Source organism: Schistocerca gregaria, chromosome 2 (genome assembly GCF_023897955.1).
Source record: "Schistocerca gregaria isolate iqSchGreg1 chromosome 2, iqSchGreg1.2, whole genome shotgun sequence".
NCBI lineage: Eukaryota > Metazoa > Arthropoda > Insecta > Orthoptera > Acrididae > Schistocerca > Schistocerca gregaria.
In genome coordinates, this window is record NC_064921.1 from 804,910,965 (window position 1) to 804,937,050 (window position 26,086).

Sequence of the window (26,086 nt, forward strand, 5' to 3'; positions counted from 1 at the left end):
TGACTTAGAGGCACCTCCCCTTGACATACTTTTGCAATGAGACAGTGAGTGAAGGTGTATTTCATGAATTATTCAAGAATACAGTGGAAACACCTATTTACAAAATTGGGAATAATAACCTCTAATTATAGACCCATCTCCCTCCTTCTCTGGTCCCAAATTTTTGAGGAGAAGGTATCTTAGAATATGATACTGTACCACTTGTCTGAGGAATATCTTTTAACAGAAGCACAGTATAGCTTTCCTACTGGTCAGTTACAAATACATATCGGCTGATAAACAATGACCTTAGTTCACCATAAAAATGTGGTGTGGCCTTCTGAAGAATCACATCATTAGTCCCTGTTTTATTGATGGGATACTAAACAACCACAAGTATCTACAGTTTCTGACACATATGCTGCCACAGTTATTGAAAGACAACCAACTTGATATAAGGCAAACCATGTGTGATCAACATGACAGGTGTCCCAGGTAACTACAGACCTTTTTAATGGAACCTTTGGGGATCTTCGGATCGGTTGCTTAAAAAAAATCAAAGTGTCCTACACACTCACCAGATGTAACAACCCTGTACTTTTTTTTTTGTCTGTTGGGAAAATTAAAATAAGAGGTCTACAAATGAACACTACCAACTCCCAAAGACATTTAATGCCATATAACACAGGCCTGTGCTGTGTTAAGACCAGACGAAATTCAATATGCAGCGTTGTCTGCCCAGAATAATTTTGCACAATGTATCACTACTTGCGCTAAGTTTTTTGACACATGTAATAATAAACACTTATGAACAATTACTAATTTATGCACATTGTGTCTTTAAAATCCCCATTGAAGGCTTTTTCCAGTGACACAGAAACATTAAAAATAAGTCTGAATCATAAATAGGCACCTAAAAATTACTCGGGTGTATCAAAGTTTGCCACACTGTTTGCTAAAGCTTGGAAAAAATTGTACTTTAGTCTACTTACTCATTTTGGACACATTTTGGATGGTTTGTCTTAGTTACCTAACCTCTAGAGACGTGCAGCTCTTGAACCTTCAGAAGTTCAAATATTAAGGAAGGAGAATGAGTGTTTAATATTCCACTAGCAACAAGGTCATTACAAACAGAGAATAAGCAGTAATGCACCTTAAAAAAGTCAAGTTGAGTGCATTGAACCGAAATCAGAATGGCTGGACTGGTATTTGCATTGCACTCTTTCTGAATGTGAGTGGAATCTGTGTGTGCACCATTTTTCTCAGTGAAGTATTGTAAATCCTTTTTAATTCAAGGAATTTGGGAAAAACTGAATGACACAAATTCAGAGACCTTTTACTTTTCCTGAATCATCAGGCCACTTATTGGACTTCCTTTAGCTCACTGTTGAGTAAACCACAAATTAAGGACTTCACTAGCTTTAATTACATGATTTCATAGTTTTACGTTCAGCAAATTTTGACACTTTTTTAAGTAGAAGAACAAGATACTTTGGTAGAATTCCACTGGTCTAGTTTGGCTCCATTTTGTCTCCAGTCACCTACTGTTACTTCACATGCACCCAATATGCCACCATCTTTTTTAAAGTCAACCCACTGTTGAAACTTTTCAATGATAAAACTGTCATCTCCAACAAAACAAATTTCCTCTTTTATTTTACTGAGCCTGCAGTGATACTGGTGAAAAATGGCAAGAACAATAATAAATACATAACATGGTCTGATAATAATACACACTGTATTGAGCATCAGCAGACACTGGCTGACTGGCAACAGGTTAAAACAATAATAGTGGCTAAAGCAGACACGGTCGACAACAATGTATGCATGCTCATCTCGGCCACTAAGCACACCCACTCCCTGCGTATTTTCAGTTTTATTCGTGATATTCTTTTGATTTTTCTTCTTCTTCTTTTTTAACACAGTATTGATCTATCATCTACCTCAGATTAAATGGATGCTCAGATTGCCAGGGATCAAATTACTGAGGTTTTATTGTAATTAAAAAATACTTTTAAGGGCAAGAAATTAACATGACAAAAAAGTAAGTTATTCGTGTAACATTTGTGAGTGTACTGCAGTATAATATACTTAACAATGATGCAATATAAATACTGTGGAATAGGAAAATGCAGTTTCAACAAAGTATATACACAAATGAATGTGGGTAGTTATCACTGCATAAGCAGGGCTTCCAGCAGTTGATAAAATTCTACTCTGAGTTGGTATAACACAAAGAGATACTCATATGATGGCTTATTAACTGAATATAGAAAAATAAGTCAAGAATAAACTGGCACAGACTTAACAATCCTTCAACTGAACAGCAGCATGTATTATGGAATGCTATGTAGTGAAACAGAAAATTATTCATGTAGATCCTTCCTCGTGTGAAAGAACACACACTTACTGCCAAAAGTGACAAATGTTGTTATATAAAATAGCAAAAAGAATAGTTTTAAATATTAGCTACTGAACTAACAGGGCAAAATTCATTAGAGACTTTAAATTTATTTCAGTCACCTATCAGTAGTGTGGCACACTTTTCCTAATTTCACTTCTTCTAGACAAAGCCTCAAATCTTAAAGAGTAACATTATTCTGCAAGGATAGAAACAAAAACTAAACATCCTACACAGCTACAGCATGATGTCATTTGCCATCGCACAAGAAAACACTGAAATACATTCACATGAATGATATTCGGTAGTTATCAACAACAGATAGAAATGGTTGTGTCATTCCTGTATATAATCTAATGGTATAACACATCACTGCAAGCACAAGACAACAGTAAGTGTAAAGTTCAGTGAAATTTAAGGAGCTAAAAAAATTTATGCGTATAAAATGTGAATGCAACATTCATAATTTCGCTACATTATCCAAACATAATTTGAAGAGTCGTACAGAAAATTACAGTATTTAGTTGCAGACTCCACTATTTTGTGCTCATAAAATCTAAATGCAACAGAGATAGGCACACTCAAATTAAAGGGAAGTTAATGGGATTTTTGAAAAATCAAGAAAAACCATAACACCAAATTCAACCACATATTTACAGGGGCTCGTAAACACTGTAATGAACAACTTTAACCACATTGCCATTAAATTATAACAAACAATTTGAAAACAAGTTCTAACAGTTGTTAAAAATCATGAAGCAACTGCAGTCACAGAATATGAAAAAAAGGACAGTACAGAAATTAAAGCTCATAAAAGCTCCCTTGACAGATATATAAGGAGTATTCAAATGAAAAGGTATGAAACATCAAACAACCAAACTGACTGAAATTGGAATATGCTGCTTTGGGATAAAGAACTGAGACATCTAGGTAATGGAAGCATGCGTCATCACCCTCTCCCTAAAAAAATTCAAAGCTGTACCCTCAGCAGACAAGGTGATACTCACTATCTTTTTCAATGTACAAGGTCTGATAGAGTCCGTGCAAGGTATGGTGGCTGATGTGCAGTGACCAATTTTCGTCCAAAGCTCTGGGTGAGTTCGTTCATTTTTAAGGAAGGGGAGGCCAACACCATCTGCCACCTTTCGGTGGGTCATCAATGACAGAAACAAGGTGCACCCTGCACTCTTTCTCAAACAATTTTACAGAAACTACTTACTAAAAAGAAAAAAAAAATCATTTTTGATTTACTTGTAGCTTTATATGACATGTTCATTATGATGTGCCCATCACTTCATTAATGGTCATAGTATTGTGTGAAGTAAGAGACTGCATGAAATTCGAAAAAAAAATTGTAATGAAAAATAGGGGACACTATGATTTTTGCTTCTGATCCATATTACATATGTTGCTGCATATGAAAGTTAGCTCACTCATTTACAATCGTGCCGTGCTAGCGATAAAGTCAGAGTAAAATATCCACAACATTCCTCATATTTGATAAATGATTCCAGATATTGAAATGAGATTTTGGCAAGTGATAGCACACAAACAGAAGAGTATTATGCTACAGTTATTATGCAAAATCTCACTATCAACCATTTTATTCCATTATCTACAGACTTTTTCCATGAAACAATGTAATTTTTAAGGGCCAACGATAGTTAGTGAAACGAGAAATACTATTGGTTTTGGAACAATTTAAGTAAAGACATACACATTTATTTTGTAACAAGAATGCACTTCTGCACAAGATACTGATCTTACCTTTCCTCAGTTCCTCACTTAATAAACCACTGTTTCAGAATTCTTTTGCAATTGCATCTGCGCAACATGTTTGTGAGATGAGACTGTGTACGTTCCACTGTGTTATGGCAAAAAAAGCAAATTTTGACATGGCAACATGAGAAATGTGCAAGTTTTACTCGAAATTTGCCACTCTTGACACTCCTCTGAAATTTACAAATGGTTAACAAGCCAATGGTCTCCATGCGTGCAAGTGTGGGCTTGTAAGGGTCCTGCTTAATATGTACAAAATATGTGGGTGTAGGCTTGAGTTTAGAATGGCATTTCTCGTTCAGCACTCGGCATTTCCCTTACATCACCTGCCCACAGCCCCCAACACTACTGCTCTCCCCATACATGCCCTGTGTCTGTATATCTACTGGCCACAATATTCTGTGTGGACTCTTCTCATTGAACTCCTCGAGCATGGAAAACCATTAACAGTGATGTGTACTGTGAGACAATCCGTGGTCTACACAAGTCTATCAAGAGCAAATGGGCTGGGTTGATCATGGAAGGCGTGATTCTGCTCCACGAGAATGCATGCCCACATTTTTCTAAGGCCACACAAAGTATAATGGCCAAGTTCAAGTGAGTGCAGCTTAAGCATATACCTTACAGACTGGACATGTCACCCTGAGACTTCCATGCATTTGGTCCGCTAAAAAAAACATTTTAAAGGAAAGCGCTTCAACTCGGACGACGAACTGAAGGACTCAGTACAGAACTTGCTCCTGTCACAGCTACAGAAATACTTGGAATAGGGAATCCTTTGGTTCATGAAACAGTAGGATAGTTGTTGTCAGACCCCTGCTGATTACATCTGAGTAAAGACTTCAATTATACCCACAGTGGTGTTTCATACCTTTTCTTTTGAATATTCCTCATAGTAAACAAGTAACTTGAGTTTGACAGCTTACAGGATTTTCATGGAAATGTGGCTGGGATGTCAGGGCTTGAACTGGTCCAAGCCATAACAATCTAACAAAAGACAAGCAGCTCACATCATACCGACACATCTGATCAAGCCAGAGAGAGGGTAGTCAACGTGTAGGACATTGCACCTTCAAGGTGGTGCAGGCACTGGGTTCTCCATCTGCACCATTTTTGGTTTACATCTACATCGCTACTCCAAAATCCCCTTTATGGTGTGTGAAGCTGAGAGTACTGTGGATGATAATATCATTTTCCCTTTTCCTATTCCATTCACGAATTATTGGAGGTACAAGCATCTGTCAGTACACCTCCAGATGAGTTCTAATTTCTTTGATTTCTCTCATGATCGTTTTCCTATCCTGTGTGGCATGGATGGAAACTGTTTACTGTCACTTACTCCGGTGGGTACACTGAAACACAAGGAAACAAGCACACGTCCCTATGAGTTTCCAACAGACTAAGTTCATAAAGTGAACAAAGCACTGGACATAGCAAAGTCAGTGTAGCAATACAAGAGTTCCAAATCAGTACCCACTCAAGATAAGAAACAAACTAAGTCATCTTGGCTGTGCAGGGGCACAAAACAAACATCTAGAAAATACTGCAAGGAGTTATGTGTGCTGCAAGCCTGGGTCACAGGCTCAGCAGCAAACAGTTGCCACCGGGTTATGCCACGTGATGCGCATATCTCAGTGATAGCTGCCTTATAATGGTGGCCCACAGCCACCACTTGCAGCCTTTGCACCTCTGACACATCTGTGTCCAGGCTAGCCGGGGAATCAGAATCACTGCCAGATACAAAAATTGTCATTAACTGAGATACATGTAAGGGGAAATTGTATGTTGCTCAGCTCTTGATGAAATGTGTGCTCTCAAAATTGTAACAGTAAATGTCTCCATGAAGCAGAACATCAATCATGCAAATGTAGCTAGAGTTTTATGAGCACCTTTGTACCTCAATGTAGAAACAGATGTCACCAGTCAAAGGCTGTGAACAACAATGTGTCAAGAGGGAGAGAGGGAGAGAGAGGGAGGGAGGGAGGGAGGGAGGGAGGGAGAGAGGGAGGGAGGGAGAGAGAGAGAGAGAGAGAGAGAGAGAGAGAGAGACTGCTTTCAACCATCATGGATTGTAGCATGGACAACAGAGAAACAAATCACTTGCCAAATCAGTGTTTAACAACTACAGCCATTACACATATCCAGTACCACTTCCTTGGCAATGATTACAAAAGCTGCTGCCACAGATATGAACCTCACCGCACCACATGTCACAGAGCACAGATTACCAATAGTGCTGAAATGCTACCAATGGTTGTTTGAAACAAGAAAACTGTTATCTGGACTGTTGAGTCATGGTACATATTGGTGTGTGCCAAGGGCAGGATACGACGAAGTTGAAAACTACATGACGAAATGCATGCTGAATGATAACATGCCGTTCTTCAGGCAGTTAGTGAAGGTACTTGCTTCTATGGAATGTTTTCCCAGAATGAAATGGGGCTCTTGACACACCTTTCACTCTTCGAGTGAAAAATATTGCAATCTACTGTTCGATTATGTGCATTTGTTTGTCCCACTGCAGCACTCGCAGGCGAATTTACCTTCAGCACACCAAGATACCACACCACTGATACTAAGCTGATGCCAAATGCTAAGAGGAACACTCCACTTGCATGAGGTCAGCTTACATAAACCCTGTTGAGTATCTCGGCCAGTGTGCAGCATGGCAGATAAATATTCATGGATGAGAATAGCACCCCATCACCTGATGTATTGCATACCACAATGCTTCATCTACACTTGTAGCATAAAAGGAAATACTACATGCTACTACGTATGTCTAAGGTCTAATTCAACTGCTCATGAGATATTGCAATGCAATGAAAATAACTTTGTGATTGCTGTTTCGGCGAGTTGAGCGGTCACCAGCCAATTGCAGATCTTTCTCGGGTGCCACAAGCTCACTGAATTGCCTATTTTGTAGGTAATTCACAAACATACCCAGCTTGGCTAACAGTATCTTGTCCGTTTTTTATTTATCTACCTTGACCTATCTATACTTATTCTTTCCTTTCCTATAATTCATATTGTAACATTTCTTTTTATTTCGAAATCGTATGATCAGATTATCTCCTGAGATATTAACCTGAAAGACTACTGTCACCAATGGAGTAGATGCATGTACGATAAAGATCTCAACCCCAATGGCTGCGGGAACCAATTGACAGCCATCGTTTTCCTATTTATGTTTCCTGTATTTACTATGTAGTAATTTGTGCATAATACAAAACCAACAGCATGCCTTCAGCTCAAAGAGAAATAAAAGATAGTGCTAACAACACTGTATGAAAAATACATTCCTTGAGAAAAACAATTAATAGCTGCTCTCAAATTTTAGACACTATGTATTTAAAAGGCCTAGTGAATGGTCAACAGTAAATATTTGTAAACAATGTCTTATTTGTATATATCTGAGTTCAACAACAGATTATCTATATTTATTTATTTTGCATGTCCAGGACTTAGATAATACAAAAATAATGAAAATAATAACAAAATTCTGCCAGACACTACTCACTTCTGTTATGTGAATGGTAAGCTCCAGAATTCCACTTCTCAATGACCTTATAACTTGCTGCATATAGATCTTCTGTGGTGCGAGGATTGGACAGGTTTCTACAAACTAGATGATGTTGTGGGTTCAGCAGCTCACCACACTCATGTGAGTCATGTCCAGTCAAGACGTCCCACTTCCTAAGGTTCACCTGTCCTCAATCGGTTGAGTAACTTCCATGTCACATATGGCAGATGAAAGCCTGCGGCAAGTTCCTCTTTGATGTCCTTTCGGTTAATGAATTTCTCCACAGCTCTATGTGGCGAGTTCCAGATGGCGATGGAATTGCTAATATTTGGTGTATGAAGCTCTTCCTTATCCTAAACCTAGGTTTTTGGGGTTCATATCCAAACAGGGGCTGTTTGGTATTGACTTCCTGATTCTTTTTCTCCACTTCCGCGACTGTTGTTCTGCGGGTGTCAGGTGGTGCTATACACTTAATTTGATAAATTTTGGTGACAGGAGTTGGTTGTAAGTGGTCAGTCTCATTCAACGCTATATCCACCTGTTTGGCATGTGTGGAATTTTGCCAAACTGGTCCTATGAATTCTGCTTCAGACAAGCATTGTGCCAAGGAAGATGTACAGAGCATGTTTGGCTGTGGGCCCCAGGTGGTGCCAGTAAGTTTATGACGGATGATGATGTTCTGGGCAGATAATTTTAGCTACGTTTCTTGGCAGTGATTTTGGAATTTGACACTAAAATCCAACTTTACTCCCAGGTATTTTCCAGCAACATAATGGAATAGTTGCTACCCTCCTCAGCTAATATTTAATTTCCTTCTGGCTTTCTGGTTTCTCAGATGAGAGGCACAGACCTGCCTTCAAGGGCTACTATCAGCTTCATCTTCTCTTCCCCAAAGGGTTTGCCTTGTTGCTGTTTCATCTGCGTAAATAAATGTTCTTGCTCCAGAGTTAATTGGTTGGTCATTTATGTAGACGCTGTTCAGCAGGGGTTCCATTACACTATCCTGAGGGACACCACTCTTCATGGTCCTACATCAGTTCTTTGTATTCTGCAGAGTGACAAAAAAATCCTGTTTTGCAGCAAACACTGGATAAACTGTAGTTTTCAGTGACTGAATATACCTTTTTATGAATTTCTTGTAGTTGATGTTGTCATACACTGCTGACAGATCTATGAAAGCCACTCTTGTAGCCTGTGTTCTTTCATGTCCATCTTCTATGTACTGCGTCAGATTAAGGTTTTGATCACAGCATGACTTTCCTGGGCAGAAACTTCATTGACTATTTATGAGGTTTTATCAATATTTTGTGAGATACATCAAACATACTCGCAATTGTGAAAGTGGACAACCATCAGTTGTATAATGAAACAACAAAAATGAAAATTTGTGCCTGATCAGGTCTCAAACCTGGATTTCCCGCTACCATGAGCAGTCACCTTACCATTGGGCTATTCAAGCAAGTCTCACAGCCAGATCCAAACTTTCATATATCAACCATGCTTCTACAACCTGCATTTGTACATCCATTATGTATTTTCCCATTCAGAAGAGACATTTTCATCTAAAGTTGCTTGCCCAGTGCAATAAGTGGGAAATCCGGGTTCGAGTCCTGGCCTGGCACAAATTTCATTGTCGTCATTCCATTATACAGATGATGATTGTCCATATTACCAACTGCAAATACATTTCATGTATTTCATAATAGCTGTAGTTTACGCAGTACTTGTTTTTCGGGCGTGCATATGTAGTGGTGGTGGTAGTAGTAAGTTCCTATGGGACCAAACTGCAGAGGTCATCTGTTCCTAGACCTACACACTACTTAATCTAACTTAAACTAACTTAGTATAAGGAGGTTGTTTGTGTTGTTACCCTGGATGATAATTACATGAAATATTTGTCAGGATTTGTAAGCAATGGGTTCTTGAGGTACAGGAATATGGGAACGCCGAGAAGTAAGTTTAAACAGTTTATTAACAAAAGACTGATTATAAAACACGCACACTATGCGCACCCATCATCAATGTGTCTGACATCCTAACACTGGCTAATTACAGTTGTATCAAAAGGCTCCATGGTGAGCTACAAAAAGATACATATTTGCACCCGAGGCTGCACTAGTTATATGGTGCGCTGTGGACAGTGGACAGTCGCTTACTCCTCTGTGGCACACTACGGCCGGACGCACATCTACTGACCAAGCAAATTTCCTGCATTCCAAGATAGGTCAGCTGGCGAGCCCGTGTTACGTAACATGCAAACCCGTAGACCCTTACATCACTCGCCCCAGAGAAAAAGAGCAACTGTAGGTGGCTCAAAACAACCTCCTGGGTGTTATGAATCTATTTCGCCATTTGTGGCATCAGAAGTCATTGCAACATGTATTTCATTTGCAGACACAGTAATGTTCGGAACAGAGAAGCGAGCCTTCAGGATGGCAGTTTCATACATGACAAATGCTGTTGACAAAAGACAAATTAATAAAAGCAATAAAATCACAATACTGACAATCAAGTATGCATTAACATTACTGGATGAATTGAAGAACTTAATTCTATTCGCTGCTTCAATGAAGTTTAACTCATTATTGGAAGAAATTATATTTTCATGGATATCCTTAATTAAATCACTGTCTTCAGAAAAACTTGATAAGGAGTGTTTTCCATGTGCTAATATGTATGAATCATTGTAATAAACAGATAACATTCTCGTTAATGGCAAATGTCCAGTTGAATGAAATGTAGTTGGCAATAGACTAGGCATATCAAATAGTTCAAGTGATAAATCACAATGTGTGGCATTTAAGATTAATCCACTATTATTCAATTTGAGTGTAGAGGGTAGCTCAGGTGTATCATAATTTTTACATGTAAATGTGACATCAAGGGTGTAGTTAAATAAGAAAATTATACCTTCAGAACATCGTTTAAGAAATGGATGATAAAGATGCATTAAAATTCTAGCGCACTCATCTCTTGGGGGATGATTCATAAACAATTCTTTCTCTCAGCTGTACACTCTACTATCCAAGAATACTGATGATTCAGGGCAAATTAACTTATTACTACGTTTGCACATATTCAAATCAGTTTTATTTTGGGATACAAAATACCTCCGATCCTTGCTGATCAGTAGATAATCATTTAGTACGTACTTTACATAAATACCTGCCTGTCTCCATTTCACAGGGTAAGTATAAATCTTATACATTTCAAAATTATGCTTTGATCTAGCAATGGGTATAGAAATAATAACAGTTAATTGATCTTCAATCATTAACGAGTGGGTGGTGGTTAAGTTGTAGTAAGCATATAAATTGTAAGAGTTAACAGGGTAAATCATAGTATATGTTGCATCCAGCTTTCATTCAATTGACAGTAGGATCTATAAACGTTGTTCTGGATGTAGTAGTACACTGCTCAAACTATCATTTGAACTACTTTCTATGGCTGTTCTTAAGTTAAGGGCATCAATTCTAGCATTTGATAAACTATCAGTAATCCTTAACAAAAGAGTGTTTAAATCTAAGTGTGCAATCACAGCATTTAATCCTTGGAATAGTTCTAGGATATTTGCATTCGTTTAGTTGCGAATTACATGGAAATGTGAGATAAACTGCTTTACAATCTGTTCAATGAAAACAGTATGGTTAGTAATGGTTCTTTGCGTATTCTTTAATACGATAATTTCATCGGAGAGGTCAGTTGAATTTGTACTGGACTGTTGTTCAAGGGCTAATATTTTGTTTTTAACTTCCAGTAGATCTCGACTAGTTAAAGTGCCAAATACAGTACGAAGGATACTCCCTCCAAAATCAAACCAGGCATGTTTATGCCTAATTAAAGAGTTGTGTGGCAAAAGCATTAAAAAACTGTAAATCTCTTGTTCATAATTAGCAAATGTAGACTCTACCTACATTTTGGCTGTGATCCAGTTGTTATACCATGATGTACCTATTTCCAAAATTGTATCATTATCCTTAACAGAATGAATTAGATCAATCTGCTTCTTTAAAGAACTGAAATGTTGCTGGATTTCACTCAGATTGTAATTAAGTAAAAGTTTTGCATTACTTGTTGAAACTACCCTGTCTGATCGTGGTTCAAACGAAACACCTGTACTCTGTGGTACTATTACTACAGCACTGGTATACTACGCTACCATAGCAAACATTAGATTAATAATTAACATAGTTAATCAGTTCTAAATACTACAGTTAACAACATAAAATAAATGAGTTGCTTGTGGTAACCAGTTGAATAAAAGGTTTGGTTTCACTTGTGCACTCGTATAACAGCTTCAATACTAAATTTTCACAATGCATTCACATAAGCACATGGCTGAAATAAACACAAGCATTGCACTCTCACACACTACACACATTTAAGCAGATTGTAGGGGTGCCTGGAACAGGATCGCTTGGAACGTAGTGATGCCTCGGCTTCGAAGTCTGGACTGAGACCTTGCAATTCTCGCCTCCTGGATTTGAAAACAGCACGTCTGCCTCTCGGTCAGTGCTCATTATCTGGCGATGCTACAGGAAATCTACCCAGAAACGGCTTTACACGACTGACATGAACGACAATCGAATGAAAGGGCAGTTTGAGCTTAAGAGTGACTGGCAACACCACCTCCAAGATTGGATATGGTCCTTTCCAAAACTTCTTAAACTTTTTGACTTGATTGTTCTATAACAACACTTTGCTCAGATACACAAGACATCCAACTCGATACTGTGGCACCACTGCTTGGAGGTCATGGTGTCTTGCTTGCCGAAGAAAGGATTGATGATTTCATTGTTTCACTCCCCTCCATGCTTCCTTTAGTTCGCGTGCTAGATCCCTTATGTGTTCATTACTGATTCCGACAGTCGATCGTGCGAAGTCCAAGGGTGAATGAATTCTTCTTCCTTAGACGACCTCATATGGACTTAGGCCATTTTGACATTGTAACAACTTATCAAGTACGGTAAACAGACCTACCAATTGTTGTGTTTGGCGTCCACATAATGGCTAACCATTTTAATAATTGTTCTGTGGACTCGTTCGACTCTTCCCGCCCGGTACACACAGCTTTACTTCTGCCAGTATCTGTGAGTACCGGGCGTGAGTCGTGCTTCGGTAGCTCAGTTGGTAGAGCACTTGCCCGCGAAAGGCAAAGGTCCCGAATTCGAGTCTCGGTCGGGCACACAGTTTTAATCTGCCAGGAAGTTTCATATCAGCGCACACTCCGCTGCAGAGTGAAAATCTCATTCTGGATTGTCAATATGTATTTGTTTCCATCTTTAGTCTTATGCAACGGTCCTACAACATCTAGTTCTACTCTGTCAAATGGTTCACCTGTCTCTGGCAGTTCTTGCAATGGTGCTCTACTTATTCCTACGTTATTCCATCTGTTACAGGAATCACATGTGAAACAAACTCGAAAACGTCAGCTTTGCGGCTCGGCCACCAAAACATATGAGCTATTTTAAAGTTTGTTGCTTTTTTAACGCAATGTCCTGATAATAAAGAATCGTGTTGTTCTCTCATGATTTGCTCTTTTGTGCTTTCTGGAATAACTAGGCAGCTTCCTTTACTAGTGATTTTGTACAAGAATCCATCTATTTCCACAAAACATTGATCAGTTTTTCATAATTTGCATTGTGGATCTTCTTCTTGTGGTGAATAACCTCAAATTGGTATTCACTCAGTCTTAATGCCCATCTTGTTAACCTGGAACATGGATCCTTTAAGCTCAATAACCATTTAAGTGCAGCATGATCTGTAATAACTGTAAATTCTCTTCCTGTTAAGAAAAATCTGTTACGCGTTACACCAAAAACCAAAGCACAAAGCTCTTTCTCAGTAGTAGTATAATTATATTCTGCTTTGTTTAATTGTCTGGAAGCAAATGAGATTGGATGTTCATGACCATCAACTTCTTGAGACAAGATTGCACCTATGGCAAAACTGGATGCATCTGGATGGAAGAATAAAAGGTTTACTGAAATCCGGATAGGATAACACTGGGGCTGTGGTTAGAGCAGTTTTAAGTTTTTCCATTTCCTTTTGCATTCTGTCAACCAATTAAATAGTAGCTGTGTCATTGGACTGGTTATATTCGCATAACAGACTATAAATTGTCTGTAGAAATTTGACAATCCCAACAATGACTGTAGTTCTTTCAAATTCTGTGGTTCAGTTAATTTTGGACCAGGACAAACACCTTCACTGGTTATAACATTACCAAGATAGTTAACTTTACTTTGTGCAAAATGAAATTTATCTATTGACAAAGACAGGTTTTCACTTCTTACATACTCAAAAACAGCTAGTAGTCTGTCAGTATGCTGCTTCATGTTTGTGCCGGGGTGAGCCCTCACAAAACTGAATCCATCAGGTGCTGAAATGTAGCTGGAGCATTACAAAGTCCAAATAGCATACGAAGATACTTGTATACTCCTGTTGCAGTTACAAACGAAGTTTTTGCTTGATCATCTGGATGCACAGTTAACTGATGATAACCTCTTGTTAAATCACGTACTGAAAAAATTCGACATCTGCCCAAGTAATCCAAGGTTTCCAATAAATTTGGTAATGGGTAAATGTCGGGTATGGTCACAGCATTCAAAGATCGGTAATCAACACAAAAACGGAACTGTGGTTCTCCAGAAATTGATTTCTTCTTTACAATTACAACAGGCGAACACCACCGTGGGTCTGAAGGATCTCTTGATTTTATAATTCCCGCTTCTAATTTTTGTTTAACCATGTCTTCTACCAACTCTCTTTGACTGAATGGTATTCAATAAGGTTTCTGTGTGATTGGGGTTGCATTTCCTGTATGAATACGATGATGATCTAAATGACTGACAGGTAAATTTTCACGTTCTCAGAATAAATCTGCACACTCCAACAAAACAGGCACTAAAATCTTCTGTTCATCTGCTGTCAAATGTTCTATCTTCTTCCAAATCTTGCACTTCAGTTCATTATTAACTTCGGCTCCTTGTTGCAATTTTGCGGTACTGTTACAAAAATCTGTGTTTATAACTGCAACGTTTGTTACCTCATCTGGAATCTGTATTACGTCACTTTTACTTATGCTCGACACTTCAGCAACTTTCATTCCTCATGGCAAAACAACATCCTCATTTTCTAGCAACATAACAATGCATTGTATCCAGTAACTCACTTTCCTCAGATCGTTCAATTAATAACAAAGTTCCTTCCTTGCATCGTGTCGACTTAACTTCAATGTAGATTGTCTTTCCTGCTCCCTTGGGAATTTGCTGTTGTTGATCAACCTGAACATTGACTTGGACAGTTTGAACTGATGCATTGTTGGGGCGGTCCATTCCCGCGACATCAGTATTGCTGTTCCTTTGAGTACAATCTGAAGAATGATTTCCTAGGTTGTAGTTGCTACAACCTCGTCTAATCTTTCTTTCTGCAACAAATATCTTCGCCTTGTTAGGCAATCCAAGTACACCATCGTAACGCGTTTTGTTATTTGAAACTACTTGCACCCTTGCTGTGTATTTATCTTTATTTTCACCTTCATCTTGGCCTTGGCCAAGAATTAATTCTAAGTCAACTTCTCCATAGTAACGTAGTACTCCTCCATTTAACCCTCACAGTTTTAATAGCGGTGGTTTCAATTTATCCCTTTTATCTATTCAACACCACATTAATGAGGTCTGTGCTCCTGTGTCAATAAGTAGTCTCTACCAGGGCGGATGGAATGGTGGCCCGTATGTCACCGTACTCATTTAAAGATCTGGCAGATTGTCTGTTGTCTGCATTACCTTTCTTCTTGTTGCGACAATCTCTTGAAACATGACCCTGTATCCCGCAATTACAGCAGATTTGATTCTCTTTACAATCCTTGCATTTGTGACCCAGCTTATTGCATCTGTAGCATCGTACTGTTGTGTTGAAAACTCTGCATTCTTGTTTCTGCATCTCATTCGGTCGTTTTAGTGCTTCAAGGAAACCAATGGCTGATTCTACTGCTTTCTGAAAAGTTTTACATCGTGCCAATCTAACAGCTTTGCTTACTTCCTCTCCATACAACCCAAGGTCTCTGGTTGGCTTCAAATAACTGAATGTGATTTTCATTTTCATCTTCTACTAACTAGTATGTTTGATCACTGATGTTTTGAATTCTGTCAGCAAACCGCTCAATAGATTCGTCTCATTGCATTCGAAAACTGTAAGGCTGCTCTCTCTAAAATCTGATCGCGTTTTTGCGTTTAAATTTCTGAACAACCATTCTAAACTCATTGTAATCTTCTGTTTCCACGCAAATAGGCTCCGCGCTATGAAATCTTGTGCTGCTCCCTGAATTCTTAATTTGGCAACCACTAGCTTATCGGAATCTGTCCGTGATCCTAACAGGGCGGCACCTTCAAGTTTACGAAAAAACACTTTCTCATCATCTTCGGGTTTCTCGCTAAACACCGGTACTGGCAATAATGAAAAATTCTTTATTGTAGCTGTACTTGTACTGCGTGAATTATCATTTCACAAGTCTTTTGGATTGTTACGCTCATTTTTTTATGCTTGTAACTGCTGAATCTCTTCTTGCAGTAAATTAATAACAGTTTGTAGGTCGACACCGTTACTCTGACTGGATTGCGGCATTTCATCTAATTTAACGCTATTGAGTCACTCAAGTGTAAAATAAAAATCCATCACTGCCATTCATATTCTAACCAAACTGGAGTAAATCAACCTGAATTCCAGCGTTGGATGTTCCCGCGTAGTCGGAAGACGTTAATGCTGCTGCTCGAAGTTCACATTGTGCTGCACCTCTTCAGGACTGTAGGTTTTCCATAATTATCCCCATGCTGACACAACTTCTATGAGGAGGTTGTTTCTGTTGCTACCCCTGGATGATAACTACACGAAATATTTGCCAGGATTTGTAAGTAGTGGGTCCTTGACGTACAGGAATAACCGAACACCAAGAAGTAAGTTTAAACAGTTTATTAACAAACGGCTGATAATGAAACTTGCATACTACGCGCACCCATCATCACTGTGTCTGCAATCCTAACATCAGCTAATTATGACTGTATCAAAAGGCTCTATGGTGAGCCAAATAGGCATATTCACGCCCGAGGCTGCACTAGCTATAAAGCGCACTGCGGACGGCGGCCAGCCGCTTACTCCCCTGTGGCGCACTGTGGCTGGACGCACGTCTACTGACCAAGCAAATTGTCAGCATTCAAAGATAGGTCGGCTGCCGAGCACGTATTACATACTGTATGGCTACGTGCAAACCCGTAGACCCTTACATTACGCTAACGACAACACACACCCATTCCCAAGAGAGAACTCAAACTTCCGTCGGGAGGGGAGGGGGGGAGCCACGCAAACCGTGGCAAGACGCCCTAGACCGCTCAGCTACCAGGTGCGCCCAAGCGTCTGAAGGAACATTGCATTATACTTGTTATAAATACAGGCAGTGCAATATTGTATTTTATGAGATTTTATTATAGAACAACCTTTCCAAGACTTTATACAGTTGGCAAAGGAGAAAGACTAGTCGAAAGTGTTTAGAACACTATCGGCTCTTTTCCAGACTTCACAAACACTACACATGTGGCTTTGTGCCAGATCTTAGGAATCTATAATTCTGAAATGCATGTTTTCATTGAGTTTCAGATTCATTGCTTTGTTACTGGCTCAAACATTTTAATTTGTTCTAGTCTTAGATTATCCAAGTCTACAGCTTTATTATTCTGCATACACTGAGAAGTTACTTCCAGTTTTTCCATGGTGAATGGAATACCAAGGCAGTCTTCCTCATTGGTATTTCGTTGAAGCTTCATGTTCACAGTGCTTTTAATTTTAGCATTCAGTAGTAGTTGATGTGTAATCCGATCAGGAATTACATTAAACATGCTTGGCGCATCACTGTAAAGTTTATTCAGTAACTTTCATGCCTTACGGTTGTTTTGTTCCATGCGTAATTGTGACACTGTACCACTCAATTTCTGTCTTCTGGTTGCTGATAAAGTATGCAATATGTCCTTGCATGTTTGTATTGTTCCTTCAGGGAATGGGTTGATTTCCCATAAGTTCATATTTCTGAAGGAGAGACTCGAAATCGCTATCAAGCCAGTGCTATGTTACCGAATTGTGTTCTGGTGATTAGCTGCTATAACCAGCAACCCATATAAGTAAGTCAATTGTAGAGTTTACTTAATGTTGCTTGCATCTTAGGTAGTTGAGCTATGCATGCTTCTGGTTAAAAAGAATTGCTTAATAATATCATGGGGTTGAGCCACACGTCTGCTTTCATGCCCAGCAACTAAATCGCTGCAAATCATAACCGGCAGTTGTGATTCTGCAGTCAAATGGTCTATGCACTGATTGGAATTGTGAATGAATGAAATACAGACATATTAAATAACAGATAAATGAATATTTTAATGAAATTGGCACTATTCTAACTTCTATAACTGAGGAAGACAACAGAGAATTATGCCAAATAATATTTATTCAAGAAAGTATATCTCACATAAACAGAAAGTGGTCCTATGATATCCAATTAAACTACAGACAGAAAATAACCTTATCAAATGCAGTAAAGATGCACTGAGAGGGTTACGAGAATGGTAACAGAATCTCCAAGCTAGTCTTCCAAGATGCATGAAAACTAAGTCCATTTTGTGATCACAATATACCAAATATTCGCCAGCTCAAAACATCTCACAGTTCAACAGAATGATTTACAAATAAACACATGTGAGATAACAAGTAAAAACTCATTATGTGTGTATTCCAAATTGCATAACGCAATCAGAAAAAGTTAAAAAGAGCATTGTAGCGGCCGTTCACCACTCAGAAAACACCTACAGGACTGAATAACTCATGTCACATCAGGCAAGTCTGCCTTCTTATATTGTTCTGGAAGAACAAACACAAATGCTTCCAAAACTGTTCACTGCCGACAATCTATCACCCAGATGACCGAAAAACACACTATATCGCAGGCCAGTCTGCCTTCTTCAAGAACCAACAGAAAAGTGTCTAGAATTGCTTCCTTCAGTGCACCGCCCAAAAGAGTCTCTCCCCACTTGACTCCGGTGGTGTTCTGCCATTGTCTGCTTCTCCACAGGCTGAAGGCCATCCCCACCAAAAATGCATCGTACTTACATTCCATACACATGATTTGACTCAACTTGACCACTTCCCGCACTACACTACTAATATATTACAACAATATTTACATAAAGACATGTTATAAACATTTGGTCACACTCAGACCATTCACAATAATTTCAAATAAAGGTTTGTTCATAAATAAATAAGCTAGTATTCTTGCACAAGAGTTTTCTCACAGCTTCTCTCAACAACACTGCTAAAATCGCTCACTGACAAAGGTATTTCAAAGACAGGGGGAGGTCAGCATGGAGACAGTTGTCACAATAATACAAAATAAGTAAGAAACATAAAGCATTAAAATCCAAAGGGATTCTACTTGAGGAAATGGATAGGGAGGGAAGGGTGTAGGGTTACAGCTATTATTCATTCAGTGAACAATAAGTTTATATCATCTATCAAATCGAATGTATGTTCAATGAAAACATATACATTATGAAACAGAGACTCATAAGCTATGGGTATATTTTTATTTTTGGCATAATTTGTAGTTACATCATCATCATTGCAAATAATTTTTTTTCCAGGCATCAATGACTGGTCTGTCAGTATAATATTGGAAGATTCATTCTGAAATATATAAACAGATCTAAAATACATTATACTCACTCACCTCTTTGATTTTCTTTGATTTCAGTTCGGTCTGTTTTCTGCAAGTTACTTCAGGGCTGAGTCCATAATTAAATTTTGGGTATCGTGGTTCACACACTGCTAAAACCTTTGCTTTCTCATAGTGTGGCTTTGCAGGCCTCTGGACATTTACTCTACGATACCTTACGAGTTCTAAGTGAGGGATATTCTTGATGTACAGTAAGCCTGGAAACATATCAGCAATGTTTTGTACAGCATCACTGATAGTGCATTGCAGCTTCGAAACACAAATGAACCACTGGTCAACATGACATCAGGTAAATGTACTGTGACAAATCTTTCAAAACAATTACATAATGTCTATATATTGAAGGATGGCACAAAGAAAGAATATTGGGGTTTAACAACATCTTAGTTAGATTTAGTGGGAATTACTGAAGTTTGGTGGCAGGAGGGACAAGACTTCTGGTCAGGTGAATACAGGGTTATAAATAGAATATCAAATGGAGGTAATGCAAGAGTAGGTTTAATAATGAATAAAAAATAGGAGTGCGGGTAAGCTACTGTGAACAACACAGTGAAGAAATTATTGTGGCTAAGATAGACACAAAGGCCACACCTACCACAGCAGTACAAGCCTATAAGCCAACTAGCTCTGCAGATGATGACGAGATTGAAGAAATGTATGATGAGATAAAATAAATTATTCAGAAAGTGAAGGGAGACAAAAATTTAATAGTCATGGGAGACTGGAATTCGATATTAGGAAAAGGAAGAGAAGGAAAAGTAGTAGGTGAATATGGAATGGGGGTAAGGAATGAAAGAGAAAGCCACCTGGTAGAATTTTGCACAGAGTATAACTTAATCATAGCTAACACTTGGTTCAAGAATCAAGAAAGAAGGTTGTATACATGGAAGAAGCCTCGAGATACTGAAAGGTTTCTAATAGAGATTTTGGAATCAGGTTTTAAATTGTAGGACATTTCCAGGGGCAGATGTGGACTCTGACCACAATCTATTGGTTATGACCTGTAGGTTAAAACTGAAGAAACTGCAAAAAGGTGGGAATTTAAGGACATGGGATCTGGATAAGCTGAAAGAACCAGAGGTTGTACAGAGTTTCAAGGATAGCATAAGGGAACAATTGGCAGCAGTGGGGGAAAGAAACACAGTTGAAGAAGAATGGGTAGCTCTGAGGGATGAAGAAGTGAAGGCAGCAGAGGATAAAGTAGGTAAAAAGACGAGGGCTGCTAGAAATCCTTGGGTAACAGAAGAAATATTGAATTTAATTGATGAAAGGAGAAAATATAAAATGCAGTAAATGAAGCAGGAAAAAAGGAATACAAACATCTCAAAAGTGAGATTGACAGGAAGTGCAACATGGCTAAGCAGGGATGGCTAGAGGACAAATGTAAAAATTTAGAGGCACATATCATTAGGTGTAAGATAGATATTTCTACAGGAAAATTAAAGAGACCTTCAGAGAAAAGAGAACCACTTGCATGAATATCAAGAGCTCAGATGGAAAACCAGTTCTAGGCAAAGATGGGAAAGCAAGAAGATGGAAGGAGAATACTGAGGGTCTACATAAGGGTGATGTACTTGAGGCAATATTGTGTAGATGGAAGAGGACGTAGATGAAAACGCAATGTGAGATATGATGCTGCGTGGAGAATTGGGCAGGGCACTGAAAGACCTAAGTCGAAACAAGACACCGGGAGTAGTCAACATTCCATTAGAACTACTGACAACCTTGGGAGAGCCAGCCCTGACAAAACTCTATCATCTGAGGAGCAATATGTATGAGACAGGCGAAATATCCTCAGACTTAAAGAAGAATACAATAATTTCAATCCCAAAGAAAACAGGTGTTGACAGGTGTGAAAATTACCAAACTATCAGTTTCATAAGTCATGGCTGAAAAATACTAATACGTATTCTTTACACACAAATGGAAAACTGGTAGAAGCTGACCTCAGGGAAGATCAGTTTGGATTCTGTAGAAATGTTGGAACATGTGAGGCAATACTGACCGTACAACTTATCTTAGAAAATAGATTAAGGAAAGGACATCTTACATTACTAGCATTTGTAGACTTAGAGAAAGCTTCTGACAATGTTGATTGGAATACTCGATTTCAAATTCTGAAGGTGGCAGGGGCCAAATACAGGGAGGGAATGGCTATTTACAGTTTGTACAGTAACCAGATGGCAGTTATAAGAATCGAGGGGCATAAAAGGGACGCAGTGGTTGGGAAGGGAGAGAAACAGGGTAGTAGGCTATCCCCGATGTTATTCAATCTGTATATTGAGCAAGCAGTGAAGGAACAAAAGAAAAAATTGGAGTAGGAAATAAAATCCACAGAGTAGAAATAAAATCTTTGAGGTTTGCCGATGACCTTGTAATTCTGTCAGAGGCAGCAAAGGACCCGGAAGAACAGTTGAAAGAAATGGACAGTGTCTTGAAAGGAGGATGTAAGATGAACATCAACAAAAGCAAACTGAGGACAATGGAATGTAGTCGAGTTAAGTCAGGTGATGCTGGGGAATTAGATTACAAAATGAGACACTTAAAGTAGGAGATGAGTTCTGCTATTTGCGGAGCAAAATTGGCAATGATGGCCAAAGTAGAGAGGATATAAAATGTAGACTGGCAATGGGAAAGAAAGCGTTTCTGAAGAAGAGAAATTTGTTGACATCAAGTATAGATCTAAGTGCCATGATGTCTTTTCTGAAAATATCTGTATGGAGTTTAGCCATGTATGGAAGTGAAAAATTGACGATAAATAGTTTAGACAAGAGAGTAGAAGGGTTTTGAAATGTGGTGCAAAAAACCACACTATAACAACTTTAAGTTAAATGATGAAACTATAGAATGTGTAGACTACACAAAATTTCTTGGTATGCATGTCAGTTAAAGTGGGAAGAACATATTAAAATACTTACTAACAGAATCGCTACAGCATGCTATGCTCTTAGAACTCTGACTGCAGTGTGTGATACTACATGTTTCAGATCTGTATATTTTTCCTATATCCACTCTGTTATTACCTATGGAATAATATTTTGGGGAGTCAACGGTAAAAATATTCAAATAGTATTAAATTACAGACAAGAGCAATTCATATAATAACTAAGAGTGGCAATAGGGCTCACTGCCTTGAACATTTCCAAAAGCTGGAAATCCTAACTGTCCCCTGTGAAAACATTTTTTCAAAGTATTGTATGTGTATGCAAAGGGGAGGAGGGAAATTGACTGCCATGTTAAAAATTCTTTAGTACACAGCTATAAAAATAGAAACCAATACAATCTGCATCTAGAGAGGAAAAATAAAAATAAAACTCAGGAGACCTTGTTGTACAGTGCCGTTAAATTATAAAGTATATTGCCCCAAAATATAAAAGATATTGACACAATTGGACAGTTCAAAACAAAACATTTTTTTTATTAAATCAAAGTTTTTATGCAGTAGCAGACTATCTGAATTAAAACATGTAGCGTAATTAAAGTAGCGTGCATTGTAATACATGAGGAAATAATTATAATATGAAATCCAGAATTGTACAGTACTATAAGAAAATTACATAAGGATATAAAACTAATGTAAGATGCTTTAAAAATGTGTGTAAATATTAATTTTATTAGTATAAATTGTAGGTATACTGTATTGTATATGATTTTGCTGACAAAATCAACACAATGTAAATTGTAACATGGATCAATAAAGAAATCAATCAATCAATCAATCGATATTACAGCCCATTTTTTCTTATTTAACTCCTCTTCCAACTTCAATAAATTATCTTCTGACATAGTTAATATGGTAGATCAGACATAAAAAGTTTTACTGGTGAGTAAGTATATAATGCATTAAGTCGAGCACCTCTTCATTTACCCAGCATAACTTATTCATCCACTACAACCACAATAACACTGACATGCATTCTACTCCTGAATAAAAGTACTTGGTCATTACATACTGTTTACAGATGATTAAACAGTATTTATTATTTAATTTAATGTCTAGCAGGGGCTTTTTATTAAGTTTTATTCTCTCGCAGATGTTGCATATTTCCTGTTACATATTGGGCTTGAAAGTCTAAGAGTAATGCAAGATGGCAAAACTGTTTTTGCCACTGTGATTGTGTCACTTGATTGATAATTGTTACGCATATACCTACAAGGTAGAATAAATAAAAACATTAAAGTAGGCCTATGTAAATGGCTTTGATGAACATAATGCATAGTGTTTTTAAAGTAGATTATGAGATGATGAATGACACATGTAAAACATTAGTGATGGCATATAGTGAAGTTTAATTGACTTATGCTGATGGAATTTGAGTATGAAATGACACACAGAAAGTAGTAAACGAGTTTCCTATTAGGGGGAATAAATGGAAAAAGTCTAAGTTATGAGACTATAAACATGTAGACTGACAATAACATGAAAAGCTTTTCTGAAAAAGAGATATTTTAACATCTAATTTAAATTCATATGTTAGGAAAGCTTTGCTGCAGGTACTTGTCTTGAGTTTTGCCTTGTACACCAGTGAATATTAATGACAGTGCAGACAAAGAGGGAAAAGTACCTTATGAAATGTGGTGTTACAGAAGAACACAAAAGTGTTGAGGCACACCAAGACTTGGCTACAATAACCAAGTTCCAATACTCAAAGTAGTTGTGAAGAAGCTAGCACACAATAGCCTATAATGCAGATCTATTTCAGATTCCAGATCACAAAAAACTGATGGATATTATTGTAAAAAATAGTCAATTTCATCACTTAAATGCGTAATACAATGTCATTCTGATTTTCAAGATTAAGCTACCTGACACTTAAGAATGAAATAATTTATTGGTTTTATCCATCTGTAAACCTTAGCAAAAGAGTCTGCCTGTTGGAATTCTCACATACTTAAGATAAATATTGTTGGAATGTGAGCTTCACAAAATTTTTTGAAAGGTGGCTACAAATCCATTGATTCACGTTTACAATCGGTTAACGACATATTCGAAAAACATTATGAAAAAGTACTTATGAAATTACTTTCTTTACTCGTCTGGTGGCAAATGCTGTCAGCTGATCCTGAAATTAGTGCACATAAAAAAATTGATTTTCGTCATGACATCTAATAGCAATCGAAATACAAAAATTTCTGTTATTAGTCACTTCATTAATGGTAGAAAATTAGGGGTTATTGACATCGCGGTTTCTCACGCTTAACTTATCATGTTCACATTCAATCAACCACCAACTACTCTTCGCAACATAACAATAACATCAAATGTAGACTACAACATCTTCAAATAGAAAAGGTGGCGTTCAAAAGAACCGGTCATCATGTTCTGAAATTTCTTAATTTTACAAAAGATCGGAAGGTGAAAAATACCTTTATGGCAGAAGGATTCCATTGTGGTTCACTGAATCACACTAACATATGATTGTCCGTATGTTATGGCAGTAGATACAAAACATTCCCATACGTGATTTTCCAAGAACTACATAAACATTAAACAATAACAAAATTACGTCTTTCACTTCATGAGCTTTGGTCAGGCCAGCAGACATCGCATCCATGGGGTATAAACCTTCGACCATAGATATTAGTGGTCGAAGGTATAAACATTTATCTATCGAGCATGCACATTCGTGAAAGAGAATTCTGCCATATGATCACAACCCAGATAGCTCAGCCGGAAACTATAAGAGTTCCATGACTAATGGAATGAGTCTGATTTTTTCCCCTTGAACTTTGAGGATAAGACAAAGAATCATCATATAAAAATTTTACTGTATTTTCTACATAAGCAAACAATTATAATTTTGCGTAAAGGCTGATGTTTCATTCTTGTAATAACCGTGTGAAAAAAAAAATACTTTCAAGTAACTGAATGACTTGCATCGTCTCATAAATTCTTGTAATAACCGTGTCAAAAAAATACTTTCAAGTAACTGAATGACTTGCGTCGTCTCATAATACATTAACTCAGCTCACACATTTCCTAAAAAAACTCTGTTATGGAGAGAAATTAATGGTAAACAAGATGGTATAAAAGAAAAATGCCTTTAACAACTATTTTACTAATGAAATTTTAAAAATCTCCACGAATACAATGACACTTAATGAAAATTACCAGTTAACCTTTGCGTTGTCACATAAGTAAAATGGTACTTAATCCTCTGATCTACAGTAGGTGCAGCCAGCTTCTTTACACATGGTTCTAAGCACTAAGCCACATCGGCCCGCCAGCTTCTTTACAACTTGGTCTTTTTCCACACAACATTTATATTACTTTGAGGGAAATTTAATTACATATCTTCCCATTTGCGTAATTCTTTCTAAGAAATGAAATTTCTTAACCATTATCAATATAAATCTGCCCCACAAAAATATCTTGACTCTTTTTTTTTTTCAGCATATGCAACCAGAGAAAAATCGCCTTGAAACAAGGCAGTATGATTAATCAGGCAATTTGAATTTGCTTTGGGTGAAGCTTGCAGTACGAAATGGTATGAAAACTTCTGGTTGGTTAGTTTGAGGGGGATAATCAGTCCCATTGGATTAGGGAAGGATGGGGAAGGAAAACGGCCGTGCCCCTTCAAAGGAAAATCGAGGAAAGCCTAAATCAGGGTGGCAGGACGCGGGTTTGAAC

At 37.8% G+C, this 26,086-nt stretch overlaps 1 protein-coding gene across 1 annotated transcript in view; it reads right to left on the reverse strand.

Moving 5' to 3' along the window:
* Positions 1-25,037, reverse strand: part of LOC126335088 (39S ribosomal protein L10, mitochondrial) — a 35,654-nt gene extending 10,617 nt beyond the window's left edge. The window contains exons 1-2 of the mRNA XM_049997986.1: positions 24,823-25,037; positions 19,450-19,652 (exon numbers count right to left, since the gene is read on the reverse strand). Coding sequence (XP_049853943.1) covers positions 19,450-19,652; positions 24,823-24,844 — 225 coding nt within the window. The 5' untranslated portion in view covers positions 24,845-25,037. The remainder of the gene's footprint in view (positions 1-19,449; positions 19,653-24,822) is intronic.
* Positions 25,038-26,086: the final 1,049 nt, after the last annotated feature.